We start from the raw sequence: 9,574 nt of genomic DNA, 5'->3' as shown, positions 1-9,574 counted from the left end.
CATTTGATAAGCTTTAGTTCAAAGCCCCCTGCCGCAATTTTTCAGCATGGGGGATGCTGATGCCCATGACATCTGGGTGCTTTTACATTAGTGCAGCTCGTTAATGAAAGTGCTCCCCCACACCTCATGGAGCATGTGTAAAAATGCCCCTTTTTTCCGGCTCCAGATGCTTACTGTCTCTGGTTTGGTAAATTAACAGGTAAGGAATAGGAGGGAGGCATTTAGTAGTTGAGCAAGAACTCGAGACAACTCAGGGTTGTAATTTCTTTGCTAATGCTGGAATTTTGTCAGATTTTTAGCATTTCTGCAAAAACTATAGAAATTATCTGAAGAGAGCTTTTTGTAGTCCTTCAGAAATCATAAATGGGGTTTAACTGATGCAGGTGATGCCTCTGACTGGACATTCTGTTCCCTAAAGAAATCTTTTGACTTCAGTCATGACTTAAATACACTAGCTCCCTGAAAATTTGATGTTAATAATTTAACTTTGTTGTTGTTAGCGAGGCAGGAAATTTAATCAGGCAAAATTGTTGGGGTTCTTATTAACCAAAGTGTCCTAAGTCTGGGTGAATAACAGATTGTTTAAAATGGACAGACGCAAGATAACCTAGGTATAATAACACAGCTACAACCCCAAATAAGATTCTGTATGCCAAAGAGGACACAGGTTATACCAATTTATCTTCTGACTTCTTGCTTTTAAGCAGATGTTCTTGGTGGATGCATTTGATTTGTTTTGGACAACTGGAACTGAAACTTGACTGCTAACACTTGATGTATGCTAACTCTCTCTTCCAAAAGACCATTTTCAATCTTTAAATTGTTTCCTGTTACAGTCCTAGGCCTGTAGGCAAAGGTGTAGAAGGACTCGCACGAGTGGGATCCAGAGCAGCGCTTTCGTTTGCATTTGCGTTCCTTCGTAGAGCGTGGAGGTCAGGTAAAGTCTGATTCCTAAGCCTGTGTGCCTTTGTGGTTAAAAACCTTACTCAGTCTGCAGTGTCATATATTTAAAAAGAAATATTGGCAAGATGGACGGACTGAAGTGCTCTATTATGATAAATGTCTCTTGCTTCATTCTCTTGCGCTCAGGACAGCAGGGCCTGGCACTTTGCAGGGAGATAGCACCTCCTGTCAGTTGCTGGTTGGTTTAGAAAAGCCAGTATCATCTCTCTAGATTGGATTGTAGGAGCACTTTGTGTAACTGTTGTGATGAAGAGAAAGTAAAAGAACAATATAGTAAAAGTTCTGTTAACTGGCATCTTACAATCTGGCATGCTCAATTAACTGGCATGCCAGCTTGTAGGATAAAGTGAAACCGGAAGTGCTTACTGTGGCACTTCTGGTTTCTCCGAGCCCTTATGGCCTGGGTCGAAGCAGTCTGCACCGCCAAGTCCCCACAGCCCAGGAGCATAACAGGGTGTGCGGGGCTGTGTGGAGCCCACCTCCCTGTGTGGAAGGGGTGGCAATGTAGCAGGAGGGTCGGCAGTGCTGCAGGAGAGGTGGCGGGACTCCCCAGACGTGGTGGGAGAAGCGGTGGCCTGGGCCACTTAATTAACCGGCATATTTTGTTATCCGGTATCCCCCATTCCTGGGGGATGCCAGATAACAGAGCTTTTACTGTATTAAGTTAGCAAAATTAAGTGCTTAGAAGTTGGAAATTGATAGTTATGGTTGCATGTGCAGCCTTCATTGCCTTTGTCCCCCTTTTATTGACTGTTATTCGTCTGGCCTCACTGTTTTCCTTGGTCCACCCTGCTTATTACCCCTTTCTTTCTGCTATATCTTTTCCCACCTCTGTTTTTTCCCTCTGTAGTCTTCCCTCCATGTGTGCCTTTTGAATTTATTTCTAATCCCCTCCAGTCTCAAATTTTCTTGCTTCACATCTCAGTCCAGCTCTCCTCCTTCCCAGGGTATAGCTAGTCTCCCCTCTGTGTTCAAATCAAGGAGTTTATTTCTGTCCTGCTAGGGGGATACTGTAGAGTACAGAAAAGACAAGCTTTCACTTGTTAAGCAGGCCACATCCACATGGCATGTAGCAGTTGAGAGCATCAGCTGCACTGGAAGTGTCCTGCTTTACTTCAGGATGGAGCAGCTCATTATGGATGGGGTCTCCTTTTTTTGTAGTTAAATTTGACACAGTCTTTGAGGATGTGACCTGTAGTTTTTCAGAGGCTTTTAAATTGGCCCAAGTTGGACAGATTTTCCTAGAGACAGCAAACAGCTTATTGTGGCATAAAGGCCACAGTCAAATGTGTAAAGTACCTGCTCTAAAGCATCTATGCAGGGTTTTATTTGTTTTCAAGATGGTTCCCAGAATCTTAGAATGTGAGGAAAGCTCATTTCTCTACATTCCCTATTGGAAACTTTAACCATTTAGAGTAATTAAAACTTTTCCCAAAAACGTCAGCCTGAGCCGGGTACCCAGCATGAAATTTTTCAGATAGTTTTCAGCAAATCTGTAAGTACCTGAAAACAGGCCCTGATTTATTAAACTATGGTGATCTGTCTGAGAGAGTGAGATTGTTAAAGCTAACATTTAATGCTAATTTCAAAAGGGGGAGGAGGGGTTGCAAAAATTTGGGTCTGGGACAGAGTAGGGTGTAAAAGTATCTTTGGCTGACAGTAGTCTCAATTTCCCCATTAAGTTAAATAATATGATGGACTATATACAGCTACTTGTCTGTTTACAAATCACAGTTCAACTGAATATTGCATTAAGAGTTAAAGTGACTAACATAGCACCTCCTTGCATTTCTTTTTTTCTGGCCATATACCTCTCTTTCTTTAATAAAAGTTGTAGTTTACATAAATAAGGAAATAGGTTTGTCATTTTAAATTGATCAGAATAACTGATGCAGTAGTTTCTATTGGGTTCTTCTGAGCGTATTAAAAATTTTTTTTTACGTGTTAGGACAGTATTTGTCAGAGACAGCAGGAAGATGAAACAGTTCTCCCTTCAGAGGAGGAGCCCTGTGCTCCTACCCCTCTGCAATTCACCAACTCCAATGTCACCTTTTACACCCTGATTTAATAGTTTGTAGTTACTTAACAAAACCTGTTTCTAAGCTGCAGCCAAATTTAAAATTCTTAAAGCTTTTCTAGTATAATAAGTAATAAGAAAAGATTTTGGAGGAAAGTGACTAGATTCCTGTTTATTCGTATGATTTGGGAACAATTAAATTAGTTTGACTGTGCTGTGTAGTGGTGACTGTTGGTGGTTAACTTTGTTCCGATCAAAATGATTCTTTGAAAACAGCTGCTTAATATATATCTGCTTTTGTGTTTAGAAGTTTAAAAAAAATGTATACCCATGCTACACATTGAGTACATTACTCAATTAACTGGTTAATTTCACAGTAAATTTAGACCAGCCATGCATGCAAAGTCATTAGTTTTCTGTGTTTAAAAATCCCACCCAAATTTTCTAATTAAGACCCCCAAAACCCACATTTCTCTGCCATGTAAGATATAGGTATCAGTTGAATGCAGTGTTTTATTGATGCATTTACGATTTTAAAGCATTTTGAAGTCAGCCACGAATGCCTCCAGTCATTTATAATAAGACAGTTCTAAATACCTAAGTATTTTGATGTTTGATTTTTGATTTTTTTTAAATCGTGGAAAATCAGAGCTCCTCCTACCCCCTTAGTTCACCAGGATGCGAGTCCAGCTTCTTTGTGGTGCTGAACAGTTCTGGTGCCCCTCACTCCTGACCCACAGCCTCCAACCCCCCCCCACCCCAACCCTGCTGGTGCCCCTCACTCCTGATCTGCTGTCCCCTGACCCTGCAACAGCTCAACAGTGTGGGAAGGATGTGTGTGTGTGGAAGGGGGGTTGCCTGACCACAGGCAATGCTCCTGCAGCCTGGCTGCATCAACACTGGGCCACCTCTGTGGTGCAGTGGGTGGGACCTAGCATGAGAAGGCAGAGCGGGGCGGCGAAATTTACTGCTGCTGCCAGCACCCCTGCATCAGCTGCCCCACTGTAGTGTGAGGAGTAACGGTTTGGAGGGGGGCCATGCTGCCCTCATCTACTTCTACCACCAGCTGCTTGTGTGCCAGGTTGCCGCTCTTCCCTGTCACCATGGCCTAGTTGCTGCCATCCTTCCCCTTAGGCTGCCTGGGCTGCCCCTCCACCCCACCTTGCCTCTGGGGTAGATTTCATAGACATTAGGGCCAAAAGGGACCTCAGAGGGCCTCAGGGGCAGGAAGTCAGCTAGGGTCAAAGGATGCCAGCAAGATAGATGTCAATGTCTTTTAAAAGAGTCCAGAGTAGGTGCTTGCACCACCTCTGGAGGGAGTCTATTCCAGGCCTTGGGGGCTTGCATGGTAAAGAAGTTTTTCCTTATGTCCAGCCTAAAATGGTCTTGGAGGAGTTTGTGACTGTTTTGACTTTGTTATCCCTTGGGGCGCACTGGTGAACAGGCATTCCCCCAGATCCTGATGTACACCCCTTATGTACTTATAGGCAGCCACCAGGTCCCCCCTGAGTCTGGGCTTTTCCAGGCTGAAGAGTCCTATGGCGCTCAGCCTCTCATAGGGCCTATTCTCTTGCCCTCTGATCATATGTGTGGCTCTGCTCTGGATTCTCAAGTTTTTCCATATCCTTTTTAAATTGTGGAGACCAGAATTGGATGCAGTACTTCAGCTGCAACCTCACCAAAGCTGAGTACAGCGGGAGGGTGACATCCTGGGATTTGCTTGAGAAGCATCTGTGGATGCAAGCCAGAGTTTTGCTTGCTTTACCAGCTGTGACATTGCATTGGTGCATGGCCTGGCATGTGAGTGGCTGGTGGTGGGAGGAGGTGAGGGCAGCATGGTCCCCCACCAGTCTGCTACTCCTTGTGCTGCTGGCTGCAAGGTGTTATTCCATGGTAGTGCAGCTGGTGCAGGGGTTCTGGGGGTGGCAGCAGCAGCAGCAGCAGCAATGAGTCTTACTGTCCCACCCCACCCTCTCGTTTTGGTTTCCACCCACTGGGTTGCAGAGGCAGCCTTGTACTGGTCTGGCCAGGCTGTAGCCCTGTGTCCTGCTGTAGGTGCATAAATTTTTTTTGGGGGTGGGCACTTGCCCCCCTGATACCCTGCTTGCACATTGCCTATGGTCCCCAAACCTTCCCTGGGACTGCGTGTAGTGGTGGGGGAACTGCCTCCTTGCCTCCCGCCACCAGGCTCCAGTCCCTGATGAGATGCCTGTGGCTCTGTCCTCTCCATTTAGGCCCTGTGGCTGCACATTCCGGCTCTGGGCTCTGCGCACCACCCTGGCTGGGCAGCACTCCTAGTCCCAGCCATCAACCCTACCCCTTTCCCTCCCTCATCATGGGGGCTTGGTGTGAGCTGCTGTCGCTGATTCAGTTTGCCCCACCATGCATTGCCTATGCCTATGCCTCTTTCCCTATAGACATACCTGTAGGCAGCTGCAGAAGCTGCTCTCCATCGTGCTGCTTGGGACTGTATTGCTGGCCATGTGCATGTGTACATGTGCACACGCATAGGTGATGCGTAGGAAGGGTATGGGGGGGCATGGGGGCAGAGATCTGGTGTCCCGCCTGAAACTGTGTGCTCTGGCTGGTACAGGGGCATGGAGAGCACTTGTGCTGCCCTTGAAATTGGTCCCACCAGCGGAAGTGCCGGTGGTGGAAGTCCCGCACCATGCTGCATGTGGAAGTGCAAGCGCTCCTGCTGCTGCTGTGCTGCTGGTGTGCTTGGTGACTGGCCACTGGGGGACCCTCCACCGGTCGCCAGCTGGCCATGGGGGACCACTCCCCCCAGTTGTGCCACAATGGTGTCCCCCAGACTCGGGAAGCCCGAGTTGCCCATGCGTGTCCAGTTGCCCTCCTGTTCCCCCCCAGCCCAAGCAGTCCCTTGCAGGCTGGAACTGCCAGCCTGCAAGGGGAAACCTGTGACTTTCCACATTTTTCTCCTTCAAAGGAGAAAATTCACGTTTTTCCACAGCAAACAGAAAAAACGGATCCTTGGTCATTATCATGTGACAAAAATGACTACTGAGCTCTAAAAAGAGCCAACCAGCTATAAAATAAGGGCTTGAAAATATGTAACAACTCTGTAGCTGGTTTCTGTCAGTCTTTCATTTGAATGTCTAATATAGCCCTTAGACATTTTTCACACAGTTCTTTTGAGAAAGTTCAACTATTAGTTAAATGCATTATGCTAGCTTATTTACAAATTTTGTTATGTTGGCTGTCAGGTGAGGATGCAGACCTTTGCAGTGAATTGTTACAAGAATCACTTGATGCACTCCGAGCCCTACCAGAAGCATCTCTTTTTGATGAAGGGACTGTATCTTCTGTCTGGCTGGAAGTTGTGGAGAGAGCAACTAAATTCCTAAGGTCTGTTGTGACTGGGTAAGTTTTGGAATTGTTTTTTTTTCCTCCCTTTTTGCTCAACTGGCTGTTGAAAGGAAAGCCTGAATATGTTAACAGATGATGGCTAAATTTAAAATAGTTTCTAGTTAAGCTAAGCTATGTGGGTTGGTTTCCTTTTTTTATGTAATAACATTAAGCAAGTGATGCTATGTATAATTATTATTGAGATGACACATTCTAAATGCTGCTTCTTGGTTCCTTATAACTTCCTTAAAAGCTACATATGGGTTTATATTTTCATGTATGCTCTCAACCCAAAGCAAACTTTTTGAAAAGTTTGGTTAAAGCTCTTTGAGGAGGTTGAGCAAAATGAGTGTTCACAGGTTGAATAAAAGTGATGTTTTGTGCTTAGAAAATTCAAATGGATTTGTTTTCGAAAATTCATGCTTGGTGCACGTGACTTCTGCTGAAAGTGAATGGGATATGCGTAGTGCAGAGAACATTATTTTCTTTTGTACAGTCTGTTAACATAATTGAATGTTCAAGTGAGCAAACATTATGATATTTTTCTATAAAATTAAGAAATTCAATGGACAGGGAAGCAGTCTTCACTCAATACAGGTATTTTTGGACCAAGCCTCTTAACTTCTTTTGTTAAAGGGTGTGGTGAAATGTGGTCCTTGATAGGGCTTTTTCTAGCAACGTAGATGCATTTACTTTTTTGGTGAGGAGGAGAGAGAAGTCTGGGCTGCAATTAAATTATAAAAGTAGAAGTTGGTATAATTTTACTTATGTAAGCTGTGCCTACCAGGAGTGCTTTGCTGCTATGGTATATTGGTATGACTATCCTGGTAAAGTACATCTACTATAAACCAAGCTATGCATGCATATATAAGCTTGCTTAACTTGTATTGCAACCATGCTGTGATCAATAAAAGAGATCATCCCCCCAAAATATCTGTCTCTATGTAAAGAATGTAATTTTTTTCCCATTGTGGCTTAATCTATCCCTTCAAAATAAGTACTGTATTTTCTCACATACACGTGCCTCCTTTTTATAAGGCAGAATATAAAAGAAAAAGATTTTTTTTCCTGTTGTTGTCAGACTTTGATCATAGTAAGACCTTCTTGGAACATAGTGTCCGAGAAGTATGGCTGCCTCTATAGCGTCTAGGAAATGTGTCTTAGGACAGCGGTTCTTAATTGTTTTCCTAATGGGACCCATTTCCAAAGGTTCGTGGCCTGTCCCTACCCACACCCCCCTGGCCCTGCTGGTGCATGACCCACAGTCCTCGTTCCTACCCCCCATCCCTGCTGGAGGGCACTGAGCTGCCCCATCCCACTTGGGGTAGAGTGCAGTGGCTGCAGCAGATCTGGCTTATGCGGGTGGCAGCGGAGCGAGCTGGAGGGAAGAGGGGAGGCCTGTGGCAGCCCCTGGGGCTGCTGTGCCATGCCAGGCAGCCCGATCGCAGCCTGTTCTGCCCCTGAGCAGTGCCTCTTGGCCACCCTGCCCCTGCCAGCACCCAGCCTGGCCTTGCAGCTCTCCCCCCACCATTCTCCCTGCTGCAGTCTCTGTGCTTTCCTAGGATTAGTGTTTCTCAACCCGCAGCTCGTGACCCTTTGAAATCATCTTACTACCCACTTTTGGGTTGTGACCCATGGGTTGAGAAATGCTGTCCTAGGAGACAGTCTGGGGACGCAGTAGACAGTGGCAACTTCCTGCTGTGACAGCCTATCCTTGGATGCCATGTTTCCTAGATATTTTGCTTCCCAGGTTAGGCCCCAGAGTTCTGCAAGAGCAGTAACAGTTCTGTTCCTTCTTTATTGTAAGTGGTTCTTAAATAATTTCCTGTAAAGCAGAGGTGGTGAACATACAGTCCACAGGCTGTCTTTGGGCTGTGGAGCCATATGATCTGGTCTGTGTGTTGCTGGACCTGACCCCACACACTGGCACCTGTCCTGGCCTGGCCCTTTGCATTAGATGCAGTGTCACTAGTGCTGCACACAGCAAAGAAGGGTGCTCTGCAGCGTGTTCTGCATGCAGTGACTCACTTTGTGCACTGGCTTCTGGGCTGGTTTGGATCTGGCTGTGATGGAACTAGAGTGAAGGGCCAGTCTGGTGGGGAGCTGCATGTAGCGTGTGTCCTGTGCCAGCTCTCCATGCTGTATGAGGCACATGTGGCCTGTCCAACCCTAGGCACCATGGGCAGCACATGGGGCTCTCTGTGCGTATGGTGGGGCTGCACAGTATCTGCAGTGCACACGTTGAACCTGGCACTGCATGTGATGCAGGCAGCCTGGGGTGTGAACTGCATGCAGCTCCCTGGACTGACCCCTTCACCTGCAGTGCTGGATCCAGCCTGTGCTGCGGCCAGTGCGTACCCCATGCTGACCCCACATACTGCATGTACAGCAAACCATGGGGCCAGCACATGCTGTGTGTGGCATGTGAGCTGGATCTGACTCCATGGGCACTGCACGGGGGTTGAGACCAGCCGAATCACCCTTCTCTAGCTTGTAAAGCCAGATCAGTTTGATACCCCTGCTGTAAATAAAGTGGTGTTTCCACAGCACAGTCCTCTTCAGGATACTACCAGTAGCTCACTTGTGCTTTGTATACAAGCTTCAGTGTTCAGCCAATAGCTTTGGCTGCAGGATGGTTAATGCAGGACTTTGCCCCTTTAGCTTTCTGAGCCAGCATAAGTGATGGCTATCTTGACAGCTGCATGGCATGCAGAGTCTCTGGCTTGCTCCTTTTCTTGCCAAGAAAACATCTTCACTGCTTACTACGCACACCCCAGTTCGGAGGTGAGGGCTGATTTTTAGGGAAAATGTACATGTTGTATGTGAGAAAATATGGTGCTGTCATTTATGCAGCTGTCTGTTTTTAAATGTTTACTGTTAATTATATGCATCTTTGAGAGCCCAAACTGTTGTCTTGTGCAGGACATTTAAAAAGGCTTGAGATGTACATGCTTCTTGAAACTGGATAAAGACAACGAACATATAAGGAAGCAAAGGATAGTGTATTTCCTTTTTCAGATGGCAAAGACTGGTGGCTTGTAAACAAATTTAGCTTTTATGTTTCACCTTCAGCTTGTTTTTCTGGATACTCTTTATCCAGGCTTACCTAGAACACGGTGAGCCACTTCTATGCAGGTATATGCACCTTTTCTTAGTGGCTTCTTTGTGATCCCAGGTAGTGTGTTAATGCTGCAGACATTAATTCCTGAATTTTCAAGCATAATTTTT

The 9,574-nt window shown here is 46.0% G+C and overlaps 1 protein-coding gene across 3 annotated transcripts in view; it reads left to right on the top strand.

The window, feature by feature from the left end:
- The window catches only part of HERC2 (HECT and RLD domain containing E3 ubiquitin protein ligase 2), a 217,422-nt gene that overhangs the window by 43,383 nt on the left and 164,465 nt on the right, over positions 1-9,574 (top strand). For 2 of the 3 annotated variants that reach the window (XM_019524228.1, XM_019524226.1), the window contains exons 6-7: positions 837-937; positions 6,205-6,361. In XM_019524228.1, the coding sequence (XP_019379773.1) occupies positions 837-937; positions 6,205-6,361 (258 nt within the window). The remainder of the gene's footprint in view (positions 1-836; positions 938-6,204; positions 6,362-9,574) is intronic. The other variant, XM_019524227.1, reaches the window with a different exon arrangement.

The sequence above is a fragment of the Gavialis gangeticus genome, unplaced genomic scaffold (assembly GCF_001723915.1).
Source record: "Gavialis gangeticus isolate Ggan-Ray unplaced genomic scaffold, GavGan_comp1, whole genome shotgun sequence".
Lineage (NCBI taxonomy): Eukaryota > Metazoa > Chordata > Crocodylia > Gavialidae > Gavialis > Gavialis gangeticus.
Note: the sequence above shows the minus strand (reverse complement) of the source record. Positions and strands in the feature narration are given on the sequence as shown.